The sequence below is a fragment of the Thermobia domestica genome, chromosome 3, assembly GCF_964235325.1.
Source record: "Thermobia domestica chromosome 3, izTheDome1.hap1.1, whole genome shotgun sequence".
Classification (NCBI taxonomy): Eukaryota; Metazoa; Arthropoda; class Insecta; order Zygentoma; family Lepismatidae; genus Thermobia; species Thermobia domestica.
In genome coordinates, this window is record NC_137456.1 from 127337248 (window position 1) to 127362197 (window position 24950).

A 24950-nucleotide genomic window follows, 5' to 3' on the forward strand; every position below is an offset into this window, starting at 1 on the left:
TTACTCTGGAGGTCAAGTTTTCGGATGTCATTTTCAGCAACGGCTACGGTGATTTGGTTCACGTTTCATTGATAATCCCACCAATACACTATAAATCATATCCGAAAAATTCAACAAGCGGCACTTTATCCTTGAGAATGAGTTTTTCCAGCAAGTTTGTCTAAATTTCCTCAGGCGAATATGTTCACATTTCATGATTACATACATTAGTAATTTGTCTTCCTGCAATAGGATAAGTAATTTATCTGGAAAAACCCATCAGTAGGAGTTTCCTTTTTTTCTTTTTAACAATTCTCTTGGAAACAACAGGCTAAACATAAACAAGTCATACTTCATTAACAATCCTACGATATAAGTTATTCGTCTTCAAAAAATCCACAATGGGTAGTTTACTCTTCGCAGATAGTATCAAAAACAAGTTAAACGATTTTGTCCGTATTTCATAAATATATACATATTTTATTAACAACCCTATAACATCCAGTAAGTCTTTTCTCCTGAAAAATCCACAACGGGGAATTTACTTTCAGAGGTGAATTTGCTTCCGATGAAGGCATCATAGGTTTATTTTAAGAAATTGGAGCGATCAATTAGGATCGTGGGTTGTGCCTTTTATTTCTTAAAGTGTGGTATTGACAGACAGGACTTGTAGAAGTTCGATATGCAATGTTTGTATGCAATCCAACGAAATTTGAAGGTTGCATGCAATAATGTGGTGCAAACGTCACCTCTTGGAAATATATCTTTGAAAAAAGAAAAACGAATCTTTTAACCTGAGCTCTTTCGTGGTTAAGCGGTTAGCGTACGCGTCTTTCGCTTGCGAGACTCGGGTTCAATTCCCGGCAAGAGCTCATGTGATTCGTATTCTACGTTAATCAGTAGGTACCGTCTTATATGCCCTCGCTCCTGAAAGGGACGTTAAACTCAAACTCAACTCAAAATTAAACTCAAAATTAACTCAACGAATCTTTTAAGCTAACAAGTGTAAACATTATGTTATTTTTGCCTTGATGATGACGATACTTTTATATTTCAAAAATGTAAATTTTATATCTTTAGTTGTTTAATTCCTATGTATTAATGTTTAGTTTCGCAGAAAGATGCATAGAATAAAAATGTTAAGGGAGAAGTGATATTAATGTAATTCCTACTTACTTAAAATGTACATATGCTGACAATAATAATAATAAGTGTGTTATAATTTATGTAAATTGGATATGGGGCCTCCATCTTAGCAGCTGGTAGAAAATATATCGCTACAAGTAGTAGAAAAAATATACTAAAAATAAAAATTAATATTATTATTATTTCGCAACTGGAAATCTGACTCATTGCAAACCTCTCAACTTATAATTCAGATCTCGTGAAACGTGATCGCTAACACTCTAGTCTTTGGTGAGAGTTGTCCCGGGTTCGATTCCCGATGGGGACACGCGGTCAAAAAATGTAAAAGCTTTTTCAGACCAGCCATCCTGAGTGAGGTTTCCCTGGGTTTTCATCATTCCCACCAGTCAAATACCGGGATGGTACCTAACATACAGGTCCCAGGTCGCTTCCTTCCTTCCTTCCCTTTCTTCGGAAAGTGTGATCGCCGAGGAATGTCATCCCTCATACGGGCATGACGTGATAACATGGCCATAGATGCCAAAAGCCCAGAAATCTAATTCTTAATCCTTATAATTCAGATTATACGCTCCACGTTCGTCTTTGTACACATGAGAATTATATTGCTGTTACTAGAAAAAAAAAACTAATTCCTCATAATTGAAAATACATTGAAGAATTTTATGAAACAATTTCTAAAATGCAAAGAAATTATCGAGCTAATTACAGAAATAAAATTGTGTAAACTTTATTCACAGCAAGTTATCACTGAAATTCCAGTGACCACTGATATGGATTAATTTACAATTTTGTTAACAGTTGTCGCTATAATTGGTTCTCAATAGTCATGTAATTCTCAAATTAATAATAATAATAATAATAAATTTCACATTTTCATACAAAGTTATGCTTCGGTTTTTACACGCATAGATTAAGAAATATTAAATTGTTATTTCCTTTACGTGCAATTTTAATATATATATATATATATATATATATATATATATATATATATATATATATATATATATATATATATATATATATATATATATATATATATATATAATCAAACCCTATCACTTCATCAGACAGAGTTTATACTGGTGCAACATGCTCTCTGTGTACGCGGCCCCTTTTGATCTCACATTTTTTTCTCCTAAACAGAATAATTATTAATTATATTTCAATTGCATAGGGTTATTATTATATTAACATACAGCTTCTTTTCTTTAAACGTGAAAGTATGCTTATTATAAGGCAAATGATAATCCTTAATATTTAAAGATGCTGTCTAAAAGAAAATCACTATTCTAGTCCAAAACCTACTCCAACTGTTTTGATTCTGGGCTCTGCTTGAACCATTCATCAACAAATAGATTTTGGAAGTATCTTTGGTGTCAACCCTTCTTAAACAACTTCAGTCTCTTCTCTTCTTAAAAGTAGAACAAGCTCTCTACGTGGTGGTACTACTAGTTTTGGCCACGAGACAACAATAAGTACATTTTCAACTTCGAAACGAAACGAGAGTCTCGTAAGCAACATTAGTTCATCCAAGTCTTAGATCTCAAACGCTGTTTTTTATTGTTATATGTATCATAGAGAAAACATAAATTAGTAAAATGAAAAGCATTTATCAATGTTTAAAGATATACAAGTCATTACACAATATTTTTCAATAATAAATATGGTTTAAATGTTGTTATATCACATCCTTCGTGGACTTACCGTGATCCGGGAGGATTCTTATAACTTCCAGACGTAATTAAGAGAAAAATCATCATAGCGTAAATTTTATATATATATTTACAAAACGAGACGAGAAAATTTTCGAGGTGGGACGAGAAATGCTTTCTGAGAATCGAGACGAGACGCGAAATAATTCTTCGAGTACTGAGACGAGACAAAATTGCTATAAAATTTGCGAGAAGAGACGAGAAAATTGTTATTTCTCGTCTCGTATGCAATACTAAATACTGTCAAGTTTAGAGAACCTTTCTTCATATTAATAGTGCTCTTGTTGTAATTTTACATTTCTTGTTTTCTATCCTATGTTTGTTGGCGTGCTTTTGATAGTTGCACACATTTTTGTGTAGTTACTTTCCAGTTTGTTTCTTCGAAATGAACATATATGGCAACATGACTAGCTGGGACTCACTTGGGCTCAAATTCATTGTTCTCAGAGGAGCTTGTGCTCACTAGTCACAATGAGGCTCATATTAGCTCAGATTTGCGCACTTGCTCAAGCTCAGGCAAGCTATCTTCTCAATGAGACTCGCACTCATTTATTACATTGGGCAGGACTCACAACCTTCAAATGAGGTTTGCGCTCACTCAGATTCTGAAGTGACTGAAGACTGATTGATAGAACGAGAACTAAGTTCGCAGTTGAGATATTTCTTTTTTTATTTCAGTTTCAGATCGAAGCCACTTAGGGGGGGGGGCAAATTCAATATAAGGGTAAATTATATTAAAATTTGTAAAATCCCCTAAAATTAGACTAAATTTACAGAAAAGTCAGGATTAGATAGGGACGTCTGGGCCCCCAGAACCCACCCTCATGCTAGCGTACGTCAAGCTGGACTACAAAACATACACGAAACTTTTCGAAGAAATAGGGTTTGGCTCCTTGAGTGCATGCATTCCACAAATGACCTAACTTTGTTCGGTTACATACAAACAGGACGTGCTGAACTTTTGTAAATTCTACTTGAACCGGAGGTGCGACTTCGTGACAGGGATGGACGAGAGAAAATAAAATGTATTTCCGTAGGAAATGAGTGTAGTGCGTAGGATAGTTCTGTGTTCCAACCAGTGTTTTGTTGCACATTGGGACGCCACGTGATTGGTAAAAGGAGTAGGAAGATTTTTGAAGTGTTATACCGAAATGTTTCTGCAGTTTCAGAAAATGTGCTACTACAGTCCTTCACAAAACGTGTTTTGAATTTAAAGTGGAAATAAAGAATTAGTCCTAGAAGCGACACTCCTATTAGCGACAGGAACTGTTATCTGTACTATGAGCGACGGATTCATTCACATTGAGATGATGGAAGATGATATGATCCCCTCTCGTAAAATACGTTTGCCTCTGGCGTTATTAGCGTCTGAACAACCTTGCTATGAAAATACTGTTCCTCAAATATATTTTTCCTCTATTGCGAGTGCAAATAAAACTTACCTTAATTTTGAGTTAGATTTGACATAAAACATATCTAATAACTTAACGAGACAGCAGAGATATTTCCATGAAAAGTATATTCCTATGTAATTAATTATTGAAAATCCAATTGTAATACCCTCTTTCTTCAAAAGCTCTGCTTTTTGAACTTAATTTAATTCAAATCTAATTTGTCACCAAGAAAAGCAATATATATTTTATTTTGGAAAACAAACGTGTAACAGTTTCGCCAAACATTTACTTTTTAGACTTCCTAAGACATGAGAAAAACGTTTCACAAACATTGACAGTCCCAAATCTGGATGAAGTGTTAGAAGTAGCTAAGGAAAAATATACATCATATTCTTTAATAGTTTGTTATTAATACTTGCATGCAATATTTATTAAAGAACGCTTTATACTTATGAATGTAAGGGCAAGGTTACATCTGAAATTTATGATTAAGCAAGAAGACTATTCAGGGTTTATGTTCCTTGCAATATTGAAACGGCAGGAAGAAATGAGACCTCTAGAAACATAAATTATTCAAGTACATTTTGTTAGGTTCTAAATCACACTAGCGTGAAGCAAGTTAAAGAAGAGGAACCGTATGTTCTTCCATTATCTTTGTATGAACGAATCGGTGACTCATAGGCCAATTAGTAGATCGAATCGGTCGCTCATAGGACAGTTAACAGTTCCTGTCGCACATAAGACTATCGCAAGTGGGACGACACCGAAATGAATTATACTGTATACTGTTGAAGCTTTAAAGTTTGACACTTCTTTCCTTCATTTAATTCTTCCCACATGATGATGAGATCAATCTCAGTACGATTAGACAACTATTCCACTGAAGCATCGTAAAGATCATATTAAGAAGCTACGGAATTTATCTTTCAAAATATTTCAAGTTCAATATTAATCAAATTGATTTTTGAAGGTGCTAGTGATGAACTGAAGTTGTACAGGAATTTTCTTTTTTATACTTAAAAAAAAGAAAAAAGAAAAAAATCAAAACGCTACTTTTACATCATCACAGCGTCTTTAAGGCTGAAGTTTAATAACGGAAATGGATGCTTGCATCATGTTGAATATATCTGTTCACGGAGTAAAAATAATTTATTATTTTGAACACATTACATACCTTGTTTAAAAGTTACAACTCTCATTTCAATCTCTAAATATATTATTTTAATTTTAACTTATAAATCCTTTATTTAATGAACTGTAAATTGAATGTCACCATACGTTCAAAAAAATGTATTACTTTGTTTAGGTTTTTCATCTTGTAATAGAGATTTTGCCAATCTTCTCGGAATATAACAATTTCAAGGCTATAACATTCCTTAATTTAAAAAATCTTAAATATACCTCATACACAATTGATTTATTATACCTTAACATTACTCAACAATCGTTTCGCAGACAGGAGTTTTCCGGGAAATTATTATGCCACTCTTTTACTTATTTTAGCGGATGCGAGTTATTTAAACAATACTTTTTTCTCAATATATCATTTTATTGTTTTGAGTATTGGTATATACAGTAAAAACAAGCATTTAAAAACAGCTTAATTTTGTTTCACTTTCCTAGTTTTTAGGAAATTCAGTTCCACTTCACGGTACAAAGGTCCAGGAGCGTCATTTCAGATTTTGCTTGGGGGGGGGGAAGAAACCCCTTGATATAAGTAGAATTTCGCGTTTTTCACTCATTTACTACTACTCTATTGATAAAATCTATATAAATTTCAAACTCAGGGGGGCAAATGCCCCTCCCTGCCACCCCTAAATGACGCCCCTGCAAAGGTCATAAACCCAATATAAAGATATTAATGTTTTCAACATCCTTAAAAACAAAATAAATCATGAGAAGAAAAATGAGATACTCATGCTTTAAAATATTACCCATGATAGAAAAAATATTAAGTAAATTAATATTTCTTTAAAATATATTTAAAATATAAAACATATTAAGTAAATTAATATTTAAAAATATTAAATATTTAAAAAAAATAATAATCAAATATTTTAAAATAACCCAGTATCGGCTACTCATTAACTACACATAAATCAAAATACCAATAAGATTCCGAAAATTGTGGCAATAACTATAATTTAGAAACAAGATATTCTCCAGAAGTTTTTTTTATTTTTTCTTTTCTTTTTAACTTACGGCACTAATTCATTTTGGAATACACAGTCCAGTCCTTTCCTGCTCGATCTGGTCTATGACACAAAAAGCTTTTTGACTTTTTAGATTGGATTTCACTACCTCTTAATTCAGGCAGCTCGCTAATTACCTCAGAAAGCTGGGTCAATGCTGGAAAATGTTAGTGCTGCTACTGAGAATAGAGCCAAGGATTGTACACACTAAGATAGCGCACGCTAGCGCAGCTAACAGAAGCTAAATAATAATGACAATAATAATAATAATAATACAGATTAAATCATGTCTTTTAATATTCTGGTAAACAACAAAGTTGAATTTATTACAGAACAATGAAAGCATGTTAACATTCAGAGTATAGCCCTTCATGTTGAATGTCTGCAGCCACCTTCTTACCACTTTCTCGATTCAACGTCGATATCACGTCTTGTCCTTACAGTCAAAGATGTCAGTCATTGCTGTTACCATCTCCTGGATGGTGAAGCATCGTGATCTTAGAAATTGTGTCGTGGATCGAAACAGATAGTACTATAATTCGAAGGGGCAAGGTCAGGATTATATGACGGTTTCCAGTTTGATGCCATCGAGTTCCTGCATTTTCGTTGCGTTCCTCGAACCGAGTGTTGTTTTACGTTGTTCTGTTGCAGCAGAGCGCGCTTTCAGTTCACCAATGCGTGGGATTGTTGGCGTAGTGCAGCATACATCCGCTTCAACTGTCGGTATTGATGGTACAACCGTTAGGAATGAGTTCGAAGTAAATTACCTCTTCATAGTTCTACCACACAAAGAGCATGACTTTATACTCGAAACGGTTCTATTTGACGACCAGTTCTGGAAGTTGATCCTTGCTCAACCAGTGTTTTTCCACATCCGGATTTCGGAATAACATCTTCTCGTTGCATGACACAATCCATTTCGGAAACGTACATCACATCAGCATCTGTTGGCACATCCATTCACCTCTAAGCCTGAGCTGGGATCAACTCATCTGGCAGAATGCAGGTGGCAGATAGTTTTCCCGAATTCGTAAAATGACGCACTACCGTCGTTTGCACACGGCAACGATAATATCGGTGGAAGTGCCGATAATGTCGGCGGTGGAATCGACTTCAATGTACTCAAATCATAGCTTACACACGCCACCGATATTATCGACCAATCTTCCGACATGGCAAATGCTGTCGGCCAAGCCCCCGATATTACCGGCAATATCGCCGACACACGGCAATGTTTTCTTATGATTGGATGCACATGCGGCCGATAATGTCGGCCGGCTAGTGGTTTAGGTGAAGAGAGTGAGTGGCAAGGCGCTGTGTATTCTTGTTTCGTTTTTTGTCTTTGGAATTTTGTTGTTTCCATTTTTTCTATTACAATTGTATAAAATTATTATTATTACCTTGTCCTACAAACAACTTCGGAACAGATTATTATTATTATTATTATTATTATTATTATTATTATTATTATTATTATTATTATTATTATTATTATTAATTTACAATCTCTGTTTTGGAGTAGCTAATTCCCTGTATTAAATAAAGTATAAAATGTGAGAATCTGAAGAGTACTGGTTTCCCTCTAAATAACTATTATCAAATAGAATATAGGAAATTTTGAATTTTAGATAACCAATTTCCCTTGATTATTTTCTACTCCCTTTTTATTTTTGTTCTCTCTCTCTCTCTCTCTCTCTCTTTGATTGTATCTTTTTTAATCTACTAATGCATTTAAATTTTATTACTCTGGAAATTAATTTAAGCGTAATTTTCAAAGTTTGATACACTGTAAACATAAGCATATGGAAAAAATCCTGATTATTATTACTTCCTTTTATTTTCATCAGAATTGTGTGCAGATCACTTTTCCCGGTCCCACTCAATAAGCAAATGATTGAATAGAATATTTGTTGACAAGTTGAAGTAGAATTATTATTATTTTGAAACGAAACCAGCACAATCAAGCACTCTTTGTAAAGCTCCCAAGGACAAGTGACTCATTTGGCATTTTCTTGATTGTGACTTCAACAACAGGGATGTGACTCCAGGCTTCACTTGTCGCAGATCTATTTTCTCACTTCCAAAACTATCCCTCCCCCCATTTAAAAAATGTGGAATGACAATTGAAAACAAAGACCAAAGCTATGTATCCAAGTTTTCCCTCTCCCCTTTGTACCGGAATTTAGGACAGAATGGCAGGAGGACAAAATGGCAGGAAACATAATGGCAGGAAATAAAGGCAGGAGGACAAAATGGCAGCGGACGAAATGGCAGGAGGACGAAATGGCAGCGGACAAAATGGCAGGAGGACGAAATGGCAGAAGGACAGAATGGCAGGAAGTTAATTTGGCAAAAATTATAACTCCTTGGGCTCGTATTTTTAGGTTTTACCTATTGCGGTTGTTAGTAGGTAACGGTTCTCGATTTATTCTTTCTATCTCAAATGTCCAAAGCATATAAATACAGCTAAATTGAACCAAGAGCGTGAAAGAGGGTACGGTAAATATCAGATATCCATGTCTTAACTTTTTTCTTAAATTTATTTCTTTTTAACCATCTTCCAATTGATATCTTGGTTTCATAATAATTCTACAACTTTTATTTATGACGAAAGAATTATCCCGTGGACTCCCTCTGAATTTCTCTCAGGGTCTAGCTATCATGTGACAAAGAATTAAATCTACTAACTGCTTTCACACACAATATAATTTTGAAATTGGGAGCCTAGTGGTATCTTTGTGTCTGTAGTATGTAATAATGCTGATACGTTATTGTCTTGAACATCTTAATAATATTTGTCGTTTGACTTGCAGAAGACTGAGTTTAGCCTGCAAGTACAAGTTGCCTATAGTTAAAACATATCAGATGTACGATCTTGTTTAATAAAACCTGCCCCTACCCCTCCTTTATCTGAAAAGCCCTATATTGTTATTCACATATGAAACTCACAGACAAAGGCAATCGTCTTTATCCAGTCATATTTTTATTTCAAGTGTAAGTATTAAAATGTGCTACGCATGGTTGCAAGAGGCTGTTTTTTTTTGTTTGTTTTTTTTTATATATATACTGAACTTAGACACCTAATATCGGAACTAATTTTCTTCATGAATTGATGTAAGAAGCGGCCGCATGAACAATGAGATAACAACAGTGGAAGACAAACTTCGTTCTTCTCAAACTTGATACTTTGAAAAACTTATGAAAGTAGTTTCGTTATCCAAATACATATTCAATCAAATCAGTTTCAGAAGTAGCATTAATCTTATAATAACGTAATGGCTGTAAGAGTTACCCTGAAAAAGTATTTTGTATGTTTTCTTTTTTTCGTAATTCAGAGATTTTCCCCTGAATTTCACTGGAGTTATGAGGAACCTTAAATTATCAGGCATTCCACTTTAATCGCTCCCCTTTCATCCCCAATGCGATATTGGGTATATTTACAGCTTAGTGCAGCTTAAAGGAACCATGATCATGCATATTTGATTTCTAACTTGCTTTCTTATAGCGTTGTCCTCAAGGCGAGATAAGAATTCAGGTTTTATCGTCTCGTGTCGTAAATGTTTGTAAAAATCCTATCTTGAATCAAAATTTTCTCGTCTCGTTGTGTAAATTTATGTACAAAATGTGTCCTGATTTCCGTCTTAGATTCATGTAGAATTTATCAGAATTCTTTCAGATTACGACGAGTCCACGAAAGATTGATATAACGACACTTAAATCATATTTATTAATGAAGTAAATTGTGTAATGACTTGCTTATTTTTAAACGTTGATAAATGCTCTTTATTGTGTCCATACTATTACCTTATCAAATTGCATATGACATATATACAATTAATCATATCCTATATTTTGAAAACGGGAGATCCTATGTCTACCGAAAGTTCTAGCGTTTCTTGTGAGTACTCTACAATTTGTTTCCTCGATTTTTGCCCCGAGCTTCCCTTGAATTTGCCCCTATGCATATTTTATAGGCTTAAAAATACTAGAGACAATCACCAGAAAATAATGAGTACACATCCTACATATCCTCTCGTCAAAAACTTCAGAACGAGTCGAATCGACCAATTTTAATTCGTTTTGCTTGCCACAGAAAATATCTGATCCTTTGTACAATACCGAGGTTAGTTTATTCGCAAGTTAATATGGAGGATGTATGAATTTTCCTTTTTTTTTTTTTTTTTTTTTTGCTTGTTACTTAAAATGTTTTGCAAATAACTTCAATAACTTTTGAAACTGTTTGTCTTCACTTAAGCATATACAGATCACAGTGAGAAATAAAGATAAAAGCTGCTTCCTTCTAGTAATACCCGAAAAGATCTAAATAATATATATATAAAAGAAGACGACTAAAACTAATTTCTTTCATTAAGACACTGCTGGTTTGAATAGAAAGCTTGCGATAGTAAGGTGTTTGTAGATGACTGTCAATTAGAATTTAAATATTATTAGCAGTTCGAATTTTGGAGCATAATGAATAAATCGAAAATTTATGTTGAAATCTTCATTTATCAAGCAAGAAACAAAATAGTTTAAAACCCGACAATTCAAATCAACTTCCTGCCATTCTGTCCTCCTGCCATTTCGTCCTCTGACATTTCGTTCGCCTGCCATTTCGTCCTCTGCCATTTTGTCCTCCTGCCATTATTTCCTGCCATTATGTCCCCTGCCATTTTGTCCTGCTGCCATTCTGTCCGTTCCCCTTGTACCGGCATCGACCCCTGATAGAGTTCTGCAATTTAGCTACAGTAACTGGGTGAAAAGGTAGTGTATTATTGCATTCTTACCTTTCTAGTTTTGCTTAGAAGTTTAGAGATGGCAAGAATTTTTCCATACGATATTTTAACCCTTATTGAACTTGTGGAACCTAAACCTTGCATATGGGATAAGACAACAGACTCTTTCAAGGACAGAATTGAAATGCAAAAAGCATGGAGAGGAGTTTATGCAAGCCTTGCCGAGGATTTTGAGTTCATGGACAAAAAGAGACGAGAAACGACAGGTATGTATGGAGCAATATAGAACAAAATTACTAATTCGAACCTAATCATTTAATCTACTATGACAATAGTGTTAGTTGCATGGAAAACAAAATAATATACATACGTACTATATGTAAGAGTGTTTCAACAAAAATTAAAACTAATATAGTTTGCAATGTACCGCAGCATCAATTCTCATCGAAACGAAGATAATATGTTTACGAAATCTATTTAAAACGGCACTGTTAAATCTAAACATGTTTAGGCATAGACCTATTTTTTTTCTAAGTTTTGTACCGTCCTCCACACCTCTTCAGAACAGCTTTTGTAGTCCTTGGTTTAAAAAATAATTTTCCCGATTATTATTACTTTTATTTGTTTTCATATATGGAGAAGATTTTTAGAAACACAGTGCGGAATATATTGTGTGTCGATTACTTCGTTCATTATCGGCAACGATATTGTCGGGGCTTCCACTGACATTATCGGCGACGTGTGCAAAGTGAGCTGACACCGACACCGATATTATCGGGGCTTCCACCGTTTTTGTCGGTGTCGTGTGCAAACACGCTTAAGAGGCCGGACCTTAGCTGATTTTCGACAGCTTTACAACCTGCAGAAAATTTGTAGAACCAACGAGTTGCTGTGCTATTATCCGCGGGATTGGGTGGCAAGGGCACCGCGAATAGTGAAAATAGCGGATAATCCGAAAAAGGACTAAAAATGAGGTGCAAACACGAAAAAAAAAACCATCATAAAAACAGTTTTATTGTACAAAAAGCAATAAAACTTTTAAAACACGTTATGTAGTCATGGGAGGCGATTGGGGGGGGCAAAGGAGGGCAGTTGCCCCCCTCACTTTTCTGAAATGGCCTATTAATGTATATAGTTTCAACCAGGGAATTTTGTATATTAACATTGATATACAAATATTCAGATCATGTCTTCCCCCCCCCCCACTTTTAACGTCCAATCGCCGCCACTGTGTACAGTACAGCAGAATCTTTGCTCTACGTTTAAATCACTAAAATAAAGGACAGTAAACAAAATATACTGTGTTGTATACAAAAAAGTTTTCAGTTACATTTTTATTTTAAAGTCAGTCATACGTTTTTGCTTCTTACTTTGAAAACACCTTTTCATTATTCTAGATTGTACTTCGCGACACTCGTGGATAATCGTAGTTCACTACATCTTCCCCTATCACATGACAAATGATTTAGGGTGTTGCTACAGAGCAGTGTTCGTAGGTTTCCTGCAGAAAATTTCTCTCGACTGACACAAAATTTTCCGCAAATTTCCCCTAGTTTGTTGTGTCCCAACTACTATGAAAGAATTATGTGACAAGATTAATTTACTTATGTTAAATGAAGTGTCAACCACATTTTTTTTTTGCTTTGCTTCTATTTTTTATTTTTCCTTGAATTTCTTTTTTTAAAAACAAATACCAGCCAACAATAGGTGCAAATTATGCTACTTTGACCAGACACGCAACTATATTTTTATTGCATTGGTTTATTTCTGAAGAACAAAGAAACGTTTAAGCATTCATATTGGTCAGTCAGTCTAGCGCAAGGATTCCCTGGATTTTCAAGTTTTATCGAAATCTCTTTTTCCCTTTCTGCTAAATTTAATAACAAAATTTCAATAGATTAGGGAAATTTCCATTATACTACGAACACTATTACAGAGTTGTGCCCGAGTTCGCGCGCATAGAATAACAGTTCACGTAATAATACCAAACGTTGTTGAGTACTCATCGTCACTCTTATTAAAAACTGAATGAAAACACTGACCGTCTCCGTGTTAAATAGTCCGCAAGATGAACATTGGAAATCACAAATGGAAATACTATATGCAGTGTTCGAAGTGGAAAAAAAAGCAGAGGTGGTATGTTTTATTACGATTTTGTTTCGACATACCAGCTATCTAAAGGTTGAAATACAGTGAGGGTATGTTGCCTAAAAGATTGCATTTCTATTTACGTAATGACTGAAAACCACTGGAAAGCTTCTCTATAGTTACAGGGAGGGAGGACATGGAGAGACCTTGATCTCCCGCCAACAATTTTCTGAAATTTTATTTTTAAAAATATCCCCTTATGTTGTATTATGGAGAAATATACACGAAAATGCTCAAAAACCGAGTTTTTATATTAAGGATGGTTTAAAGGGACAAGTTTTGCCGATAGATGTCACCACAGTCTTCGTATCTCTCTCATGTATTTTTTACCTTCCACGAAAATTCACGATTCTCTTACAGATTTCAACCTAGAGACCCCAAATTTTTAGCGAAGGAACTTCATAACCTATCGAAGGCAACAATCCGTGCCGATTTTTTATTTAGAATTTTCTTCATTCTTGAAACACTTATATTGTTAAAGGTTTGGATGTCCATTTCAACAATCAAGCCATTTCAACAATGAAGAAAATGCTAAATAAAAAATCGGCACGGATTGTTGCCTTTGATAGGTTATGAAGTTCCTTCTCTAAAAATTTGGGGTCTCTAGGTTGAAATCTGTAAGGGAAATCGTGAATTTTCGTGGAAGGTAAAAAATACATGAGAGAGATACGAAGACTGTGGTGACATCTCTCGGCAAAACTTGTCCCTTTAAACCATCCATAACAGTTTCCTACGGGGAAAACTCCCGAACCCCCTACTCGACTGAGGGGTATTCCAAACCCCCCGGAAGACCCGCCCTTCACAACAGATAACCCATAAATTCACCCATACTCAAAACACATTTACATGCATTCAGGCAAAACACATATACATAACAAAGAAACAATTCAATATGGCACATCAAAATGTAAACTAGATGAATTTCTTTGAAGACGCCTCATTTTAAAAACAAAAGATAGAAAAAGATAACAAAAATTTTGGTGTTGTCAACTAAGAAATAAAATCTTTATGTGAAAAGCTATTCATTAATTACTGTGTATAAAAATGGATTATGCATCTACTCTCCAGTGACGGTACGTCTTGATCACTGGAAAACCAGAGGTGGTATGCCTTCGTCACTGAAAAACCAGATGCGGTACGGCATACCACCGCATACCGTCTCACTTCGACCACTGACTATATGAAAACAGAGTCTATTTCAGTATCATTGTACTTAAGTAGGGAGAGCCTGAGCTAAGTTAGCCCCCTGAATACCCCATTCCCTAGATTAAGAATCAACTTTGGTATTCTTATTTACCTAAGCCGCGGTGGTAAAGCGTTCACCTCTGGTGCTGGGGTCCCGGGTTCGATCCCAGGCCCCGCCAAGAGAACTTTGTGGTGGACAAACACCGCGTGTGTGGGTTTTCTCGGGGTTCTCCCGTTTCCTCCCACTTTCTTCATTCCGCCATTTCATTCATTACTCATCATCACCGTCTCCTTTAGCCTACCCGGCATAACCGTGGGACGTAAAACTCAAAGATTTCATTTTCATTTATTTACCTAACTGCACGCATACAGTTGTGATTTTGTTACTAAACTAATGGTTAACAGTACCGGAGTGCGATATTATTTTTTCCCCTTTTTACCATCTTTTTCTTATATAAAGGCGAAGTCAAATGTGAACTTTCTAAAACAATTTTTCTTTTCTTATGCATAGTTTATCGGCATATTTCTACAATCTGAGATTCTAATTTTGCACAGTTTCAAAAACCATGTTTAAACTGCAAATAATAATAATAATAATAATAATAATAATAATAATAATAATAATAATGTTATGTAGTCCATACATGGCGTGTTATTAATGCTTTCACATCTTGAAACAATTTGGCGTGGGAGACTCGGGTTCGATTCCTGGCGAGAGCTCATGTGATTCGGATTCCACATTAATCAGTAGGTCCCGTCTCATATAGCCTCGTTGCTGAAAGAGACGTTAAACTCAATATCCACTCAACTCAACTAAACATCTTGAAACAAGGCTTTCGATTCGCTTTTAGTACGTAGGCCTAAAAGCCCGCCCAGTCTCTGAAAAACTCATGAGCCCGCCCAAGAAAAACTTGCTGGGGATTCCCCTGGCATTTCTATCTGACAATAGCTTAATGTGTTATGAAATTCACAAGTTAGACAGGAGGCGTTGAGATTAGGTCCTTAATTTGGAATTGAATCAGTTAACCAATTGCAGTTGAACGAGTGAGGTCGATACTTAACTTTTATTGTCGATTTGTGTCGCTTCCAATTTGTTCTACAAAATGTATTCCTTTCTTCAAATCAATAAAGAAGCCAAGTTTGTTTTAAATAGGCGGAAGTGTTTCCCATTTCAAATAAATGAATGTCTTTTTCATTGAATTCATAATTGATGAAAACAAGGAAGTCAACAAGAGGGCAATATGTGTGATTGCCAGCGTTCACGCAATATCGTAATACTGTCAAACCCCATTTCCACTTGTGGCGCTCTAATCGCTTGTCCTTTGATCTTCAGACGATGTTTCAACAAGGTAAGGGTTGGAAGTTGTTTTCTTATTTACTGTAAAGTTGTTTTTCTTCTCGTTTTGTAGGAAGAACTTTGTAGTGTAGGCGTGTGTAGCATAGTTTAATAAATCATAATTTAGCAAAGATGATTGCACCAATTTATGTCATACATTGTGAACTCAACTAATTTAGTCCTTTACTATCTCAATATTAAATAAAACACAGCATTTAACTTTTCTATCAGTCGGTTCAAATCACTCATACGAATCTTTTGGAGAACAATCAATACGGATGGACTAGAGATGTGCATACCGGTAATAACGACAACGTGAGGTGAGAAGATACTATTTACATGGGGATAGCCTCTGACCACAACGTAGTACTTAGACTGAGATTCTCAACTTCTCCAGACATGATCCTGTAACTATTCTTTTATATTTGACTAGCTGAAATGCTACGTCATCGCAGGCAAAGAATAGGTTCATTGAAAATGTGTAAACATTTCAGTGACGTAACTGGGGGAAGGGGAAGGGGCTTGTGCCTCGGGCACCGGATTGGGTGGTCGAAAAATTAGGCAGATATTTGGGGAGCGTTAGGGGGCGCTAAGGCAAGTTCTTGCCCCGGGCAACAACTAGTGTATTTACCTCGCTGAATCTCTTGCCCCCTTAGGACACGCATTTTAGTGAAAGTGTAGCGTATAAGAGTTAGGCTATTTGAGAAAGCGTTTTTGATGCGTAATCCCCTGTAGCGAACGCGACCAAGGTGGCTATTCAGTAATTTTTCTTTCACCAGAGTTGTAAATCATACTGTGAGCCAGTCAGGGTTTCCGGGTCTTTTTGCCGGGTCCAGGTGTGTAATAGCAGAGTTCCAATACTCTGCACAAACCATCTTCCAAGCAGCTGTTTCTTGCTACAATCCCCTTGCCTGGCAACACGTCTTTTCTTTTCTTTCTTTCCTTTTGAAATTTTTTAAACAGCAGGCGGTCTATTGTTCCGAAACGCACCAAATACGCTCGAGCTGATGTTTTCTCCGCGTTTTTATTGCTTTCGCGTTTGTGATTAGCCATCCACATTTAAATACATGGTCAGCGTATTCCAAGCGTACGCATCAGCAATAAACATGTTTTACGATGGCCTCAAATAGCCGGGTACTAAATCTATATTGTCACTCCCTTCTCACACCCACTCCTCACTCTTCATGCTTTCATTGTTAGGCCGGCTATACACTATAAGGTAGATCCTAGGAAATCTCTTACGATTTATCCTAGAGTCAAAATCTCAACGTGTATGGCAACAGATCCCATGTCATTTCCTGTGTTCTGAACGATCCTATGAGATTTCTCTTGTTTAGAGCACGCTCTATTTCGGAAAGAAAATTCGTAAGATTTCGATTTAAGCGACATCAGGTGAGGGAAAGTGAAAGCAAAACAAATGAAAACACAAATGATGAGGTATCTTCTGATCGTGCAGCTTTACTTTAGATGTACCACTCGAAATAATTGTTGAAAAATTATAATTTGTCACTATTTCCTAAATGATTTGCGTTGACCGACATGAAAATATCTTACATAGCATAGATAAAATCCCTGAAGGGAACCAACAAAAGCAATTGTTGATAAACTACAATTCTTTTACGATTTGCGTACAAATACGGGGTCAAGATATATATATATATATAGTATAAAAACTATAGTGCAAAAAACGCAAACCAAGTTGTGCTAGGTTGTTTCTAGAAAGTACGAATGCTATTTAACCGAGCCAGAGCAGGGTTAAGCGGGGTTCCGAGCGTCAATGAGGGGGTGCGAGCGAAGGAAGCAGGCGCGTCAGTTGATGTAGTGAAAACGAGTGGTTTTTGGCAATGATAAGAGTTTGAATAGCACTTGTCATGGTATCGTGGTAGTAGCGCTCCACTCGTAAACATAAATTATAGCTTCTGTAAACTATGCAGAAATACACCGGTGGTGGAAAATAGTATCACCGGTCAACTTTCATATGCACTCACTTACGTAAAAGTTTCGCAGAAGGGGTCCAGAAGTAAGCAGAACATACAAAATTTACAGGAGAAATGGAAGATGCAAGTACTTAGACCTAACACAACCTAACTAAATCTAACCTAATGAAGTTAACTAGCTTAAACTAACCTAATATTAATAGAAGTAAGCGAAATTCTATCACTTTTTGAAAATTGTGTTGGACCCATATACTAATACTAGCAGCGTTCACCCCGCTTCGCTGCGGTCACCCCGGAACGCAATAAACTTTGTTACTTAGATAATTTTTACTTTTTCGCTTTCAAGTGATATGATAAAAACCATAGAAGATTGCAGTAAATGTTAACATTATATCGCCTGTCATTTATGTTAACCCGCCCCGCTTCGCTGCGGTCACCCCCGAACGCAATAAACTTTGTTAATTAGATAATTTTTACTTTTTCGCTTTCAAGTGATATGATAAAAACCATTATAACGCCTGTCATTTATGTTAACCCGCCGAGTCACAGGGTCATGCGGGTTGCATATAAATACGTTTATTTTTACCTATGATGAATAACTAACAAAGGATGGACACTTGAATGGTCCATTATCTCAAGACACTGGTAATTAAAAATTAAAGTGATATGATAAAAACCATCTAGGGTCCAAATCCTAAGAACCCCCCAAAAATGAAAGAAATCGGTTCAGCCGTATTAGCGTGATGAGCGGACAAAGGATTTGTGCGTTCTCTTTTATATATATAGATAATCTAACGTAACATAACCGTAACTAACCTGAACCAACCTAAACTAAACTAATGTGAATATAAACTACCGAAATTGTAGCATTTCTTAGAAAAAGTAGCTGGACCCTTTCTGTTAAACATTGTCTCACCTATTTTAACCGTCGTTAAAACATTTATAATGATTTTACACTAGTAACCCTACAGTTGTAAACATAAAATACAGGTGTATTACTTTGTATTTAATTATGTTGCTTCCAAAAAATTTGTTCCTTATAAATATGTCTTTTCATGCAAAGTATTAAATTTTACTTGTAAATCTTCTAAAATATTGTGCGCCAAAAGTATACCAGCACCCTTCTGACTTATGCTTTTTTTTTTTTTTTTTTTTTTTTTTTTTTTTTTTTTTTTTTTTTTTTTTTTTTAGAGGTATCCAATTTAACAATATAGCGCCTGATATTAATATCAGTGGGATGTGCAGTGTGGTTAGCATAGTAATTCTTCAACTTTATACTTTTATTAAATAGAACTATTTCACAATGTTGATATACGTCATTCGGTCAGACAGGAAAAATCTTCACGTGTATGGCACACAAGGGTAAGATTTCCTACAAGATATGTCTTAACATTTTTCCGAAGATAAATCCTAAGATATTTCCTAGGATTGATCTCGTAATGTATAGCACGCCTTACTGTCTCCACGCTTTCCTTCAAAGTAAAGGAATGAATAAGAATCGCCTTCAGCGTTGCCGCTCATGTCGATTCGCAGGCCAGCTGACATGCACGGGACTCCAACGACTTCAGTAAGCCATTTCTATGCTTTCTTTGAAAATGAAAAGATGAATGAAATAAAATAAAGAACAATGCCTTTAGCGTTTTCCTTGTCAATTGTTGGGCAATGCCGAGTGAAATAAATATCGAAGAGAAACCCCTTCGGCGTTATCCTCTTGAAAGTAAATAAATGAGTCAAGGGAAAAAGAAAAAAAACGCGTTGCCTAGTCTTCCTTGTTTGATTCTTATATAAAAAATATATATACAATTCTATTCAGTTTTATCTTCTCTTCCCTTCTGGAAATAAGGGTTAAGATAAAAGTTGACAGATAGTATTCTTTCGATTGGTTGATTGAAAATCAACATCGAGGCTATATCAGACTTCAACTAGTGTTTAAAAGTAGAATCTGAACCAATTCTCGGGTTTGTACCCAAGCAAAGTACTCCCACCTGGAACCGAACGTCTGACCTCTTGCAGAGAAAGCATAAACATTCGTAACTAGGCCACCAAAGTGAGTTAGTACTATTTCGGAATACTTTTTCTGGTGTTCGCTTGGCTTTATGTAGAAACAGTCAGTATCAATCTTAAGATAAAACTAACTAGATAATCAGCACTGCACTGAAAATGTCTCAAATCTTTAGAACAGAAAACAATAGGGTCTAAAAGCAGTGATTTATTTGTGGATTTTGTAGAAGGGGGGGGGGATATTTATACAAGATTGTGTTCCGTATAGCAAAACAACTTTAAAGTGGGGTTGGGACAACATTATTTTTAAACCTACCTCCTTTGAAATTATGGTACTAGTTTGATAGGCGACCTCCAAATTCATAATTTTTTCCCACTTTTTTAATGCGGTTTCCGACGTTGCACTACCTTCAGACGAAAGCCTGTTACTTTGTGTACCGGAATTACTTGCCTTTTCATCCTCAGGAGCTTTTCTATTATTAAAATGTAGTCTAATATCCATTTCCTTATAACGTGCTTGTCAACGAAGAATCTACCAATTCACAACTGCAGTGACTGCTCACTGATAACTGAAAATGTTTATTGTTACCTATTATTATTATTACTGTGCTACTCAGATGAAGAATGATAAGCAGTGGTATCAGCTGCAAGATTTTCCTTCTAGAAACCTATAAACAAAACCAGCATAGTTCGCGACAATAAACATACTAAAAAAGTTTTAAAAAAAAGTTACTAAAACATGAAGTTGAATCATTGTACTTTAAAACAGATTGTATAGTCTAAGAAAGGCGGAAAATATCTTCCCAGGCTGAGAACACTAAATTAAACTTAGAGACAGGGAACCCAAAACTTAGAAGGGGGGAAATTCCCAGGCTTCCCTGGCTACAAATAAATCCCTGGTCTAAAGCAATTAGTGAACTGTATTAACACAAGAAAAAACATACATATTTTAAATTTAAAAACCTCCTACATATTACTAATATAGATGCAAGGTAAGTTCAAATGTTCTCCAGAATAATCTGTAAATTCAATTAGTGATGATTTCGGAAGATTTTCTCCACAAGGGATTCAATGCATTGGAGCTGAAAGGTAGTATTTCGAAAATACTGGGAATCTACATTGAACACGATGATTTCCCCCAGGCCACCCCTGAAATTATCACTGAATACAGGAATAGGCTTTTCTGATTGCCAACGAACGTTCCACAGATACAGGCTTGTACTTTGTACGCAACGAATAAAATTTACGATCGGAACGTGTCTTAATTGATAGTGTATGAGTGTACGTTGTTAATATATTCATTAAACTTCTGCACAGGTTAATACAATGTAATTCTCTTTGAATATATTAGGTGTGCTTCACTTGATGTCGTATAATGCAGGAAAGCCTGCACTCTGTGGCTGAACATAAGGCCTGTCTGTTTAATTACTTACTGATTAATCAAAGAGTATAGAAGTGAGAGTTTAGTCATTGCCATTTATATGTTTGTGTGTGTGTATGTTTGTTAAATTCTTTTCATAACTCTTTGAAATTCTCATCTCTTTCTTTCTCTCTCTCTCTCTCTCTCTGCATATATGTATGAGTATAATATGTGAATGTATGTATGTTCCAGCATAACTCTGGAACGCTTGGAGTAATTTCAATAAATTTTGTACACATAGACTTACAATCTGCAAAATTACTGTGAAGTAAGACACCTCTATCATATCTGAGAGTTGCGGGAAGGATGACAAAAATAATCGAAAATGACAGATATTAGTGTCGAATCCATAATTTCCGAGGTTGCTAAGATGAATGGTGACACTCCTGACTTCGCTTAAGTTTAAATTCACAGTCATCACGTGTGACGAAACTTGGCTATTTCATTTCGATCTTGAGAGCAACAGGCACTCGTGTGTGAATCAATGTTTTAATGACCAAGCTCAAGAATTTTACGAATGTGCATTCATGTCATGGAAACAAAGATGATGTAATATAGTAAAATGGATCACATATTGAGTAACATTTTCTGAAGAACCAATGCTTCATCTTACAAAATTTCAATTCTCTAATGCTTATATTACCGTGGATTGTGCATTACTTTCTAATTAACCTTTGTAGTTAGCATTTACCTTGGGCCAGTTTTCTTTTTGTCACTTTCCTAAAATGCGTATCCGAATGGGGAAAGGGTTTAAGATTTATGATATAACTAGAGTATTAATAGAGTAGAGTCAACAGTTTAAAATCAATTTTTGACCATAGCACTTGGGTCGAGTTGGGTATTTACCATTTCATTATAATTCAAATATGCATCCTAAAGGGAGAATGGGGTTCAAATGTATATTCAAATATTTTCCAGAAATCTTATTCCTCCGTGCAATACCAAGTACTTTAGCTAGTGTAAAATAAAATCTTGTTAGAGCTTTTTTTTATGCTGTTGATCGAGTAATTATTAATACGCAGAATGGAAACTTTACCAGTTGTGGACCTGGGTACACAAGTGATCTAACCAACAATAATTTCAGAATAAGAAACATAGTCTTAAATATTCACATTCATCTCTTGAAATTATTTGGCAGCTATTATAACGAAACTTTCAATTTGCATGCTGCACTGTAGTTTGTAATACATAGAAGTTGAATTTTATTTTACTTTTTCTTTCTTTCTTTTTATGTTGTGGAAGTAGAAATGTGGGTATTGGTTCAACTACTATTGCACACAGGTCCACAATTGTTAAGTTGAAAGTGTTAATATGTTTCAGAGTAAGACTATTCAGGGTTACAAAAGAACATTTCTGAATTGAGAACTATAAGGTGAACATGAATATATACACCTATTCAAATAATAATAAATTTACGTATCAATTGATTAATCTATACTATTATAATTATAAAAAAGTAGAAATAGTGACTTATCATTGCCTAGGCCATACTACTATAGCTAGAAACTTATAATTTGGAAAGAATATCCCTTTTTGTCACGAAGGTAAGGGGTAAGGGAAAAAATGTGGAAATAGCCGTTCTAAGAGGGATAAACGGGGGTTCAAAATTTCCCCCAAGAATAGTATATCTCACGAATCTCTACAGTTAGAGAAATGAATCTTGGTATACGAGCTCTTCATTAAAAACAAGGAAAAACGTGTTTCACCGTTTTTGAAAAATCCGTTCCAAAAGAGGGAAAAAGGGACATTTATAAAATACTCAAATTTCCCTTTGTTTAATCAGAAAGTGCTGAATGTGAGTAGTGATGAGCAAATGCAAGACCAAGACCAAGACCGGGGTGGTCTTGGTCTTGGTCTTGCATGCAAGAGTCTTGCAAGTCTTGCATTTAAGAAATTTCAAGCTTTTCATAGGTAAATTTTACTATGGAAATAAGGGATAATAAACTCTACAATGCGCCAATAGTAACGGAAATACAATGCATGTTTCTAAATGTAATATAGTTTAGCTTTGTAGGTATCATGATAGTGTACAACGTAGGTGATGACTTTTCCTTTTTTAATGGATGCCCACGCTTCACTACTTGTAAGATATGCCTAAATCATAACGTTTCGTAATCTGTTTATATTTTTTAACAGATCCAACACTCCACTGGTTCCCAAACTGGGGAGGCTACCCCTGAGACGCATGAAAGAAAATTAAGACGGCACAGATTATTGAAATATCATGAATTGCAAAATTATTTTTGCACTCTAAAGGCGTCAGATTTTTCTTTTCAATCACGATTAGTTAATCCTTGTTTTAATCAAACTTCCAATTAAATATTGAGATTTTGTTTTACGGATTCCAATATGTACTCTATGGGGCAGAAACATTGACATTACGCAAAGTGATGAAAACAAGGTGAAAATCTGTAAACAAACTCCTCATTACAAATAAGTGGGCACGTGACACATCATTTTCCAAAATTCAGGTTTTAAGACGGAAGGTGCAATTTTTATACTTTTTCAAGACATTGAAATATAAATTGTTGTTTGTGATCACATAACGGAAAACGGATTACGCATTTGAAATTAATCTTGAAACTAGCTCCTGCTGCAAGTTTTTTTTTTTTTTTTTTATCGTAACACATTGATTAACGGGTTTATCTTAAGGGAGTAGAGAAGTTAGATTTTTTAAACCAAAAATAGAGTATCTTATGTTTTTTTTAAATAATTACCCTTCCTTTAAAATACGCATCCTAAAAGGGGAAAGGGGTTAAAATATTTGCAATAAACCTAATTCCCCGTGCGAAGAACGGGCATTACATCTGAAGGCATCTATAAAACCAAGCTCTAGTTTAAATCTACTTTCTTCTGGAATTAAAATTCCTGACAAGGTCAAGTTCAATTTAACTAATAGCGATAAGTAATAATACTAAACACTTTATTTTCTAGATATTTCGCTATTATTATTCCACAATATATCGTAAAAAGTAACAATTTCTCAGATTGTTTTGAAATAAAAAGTGTTGCAGGCAAAATAATACTTCCGCAAAGCAACAAATAGTAAATTACTTAATAACCTTGGTTTGCTGTGGAAGAGAGTATTACTCGCATCTCGTTTCACGTTTGTTTTCGTTGCATGACTTGAACATTCTAAGAAATGCTAATGTTTATAATGTTCGCGTAGTGTAGCACTTCTTTGCGTAGTATTAAAACGTAAGTGACATTTCTATAAGGAAATAGTTCCCTATCCTGAACAGCATTGTGAACTCCTTTCTTTCTTTTTCTTTTTTTAAGTGCCTTGTGTTACACACAGCGTTCTGCCATGCAGGGCAACATTGGTCTACACAAGACCATTGAACGAGATCTGTTTCAGTGCTGTGACTTCGTATATGGTGTTGATTCAGCTGTCCTCCGCAGACAGCGCAACGGAAAAGACCGATCAAGGCATTTTCCTGTCAGTGTAGTAAATTGTTTTCCTATTAAGCTCTGTGTTTACCTTCAGGAATGGTAATTTAGTTTTGTTTTCGTCAAGAAAGAAATTCCCGTAACATACATTGTGCGTACTTTTATAATTATTTCGTGACATAAATTACGATTTTCACCGGGATGGTGGTGTCAGTCACAAGATAAACTACACCCACGAAGAATAAAAGAAGAAAAAAAAACTATCATGGATTGCTTAAAGAAGAAGAAAAGGTAAGTTTTAAACGAAGCAATAGAACTATTCAGCATTACTTGCAGTAACAATAAGATTTTTTTTTATCAGTTCTACAATA

At 35.2% G+C, this 24950-nt stretch overlaps 1 protein-coding gene across 2 annotated transcripts in view; it reads left to right on the top strand.

The window, feature by feature from the left end:
* The window catches only part of Cln7 (CLN7/MFS domain-containing 8), a 169078-nt gene that overhangs the window by 3348 nt on the left and 140780 nt on the right, over positions 1-24950 (top strand). The window contains exon 1 of one of the 2 annotated variants that reach the window (XM_081751661.1): positions 24420-24870. The exons of the other annotated variant lie outside the window; for it this stretch is intronic. Coding sequence (XP_081607787.1) covers positions 24845-24870 — 26 coding nt within the window. The 5' untranslated portion in view covers positions 24420-24844. Of the gene's footprint in view, positions 1-24419; positions 24871-24950 lie in introns of those variants that run through there. 2 annotated transcript variants of the gene reach the window in all.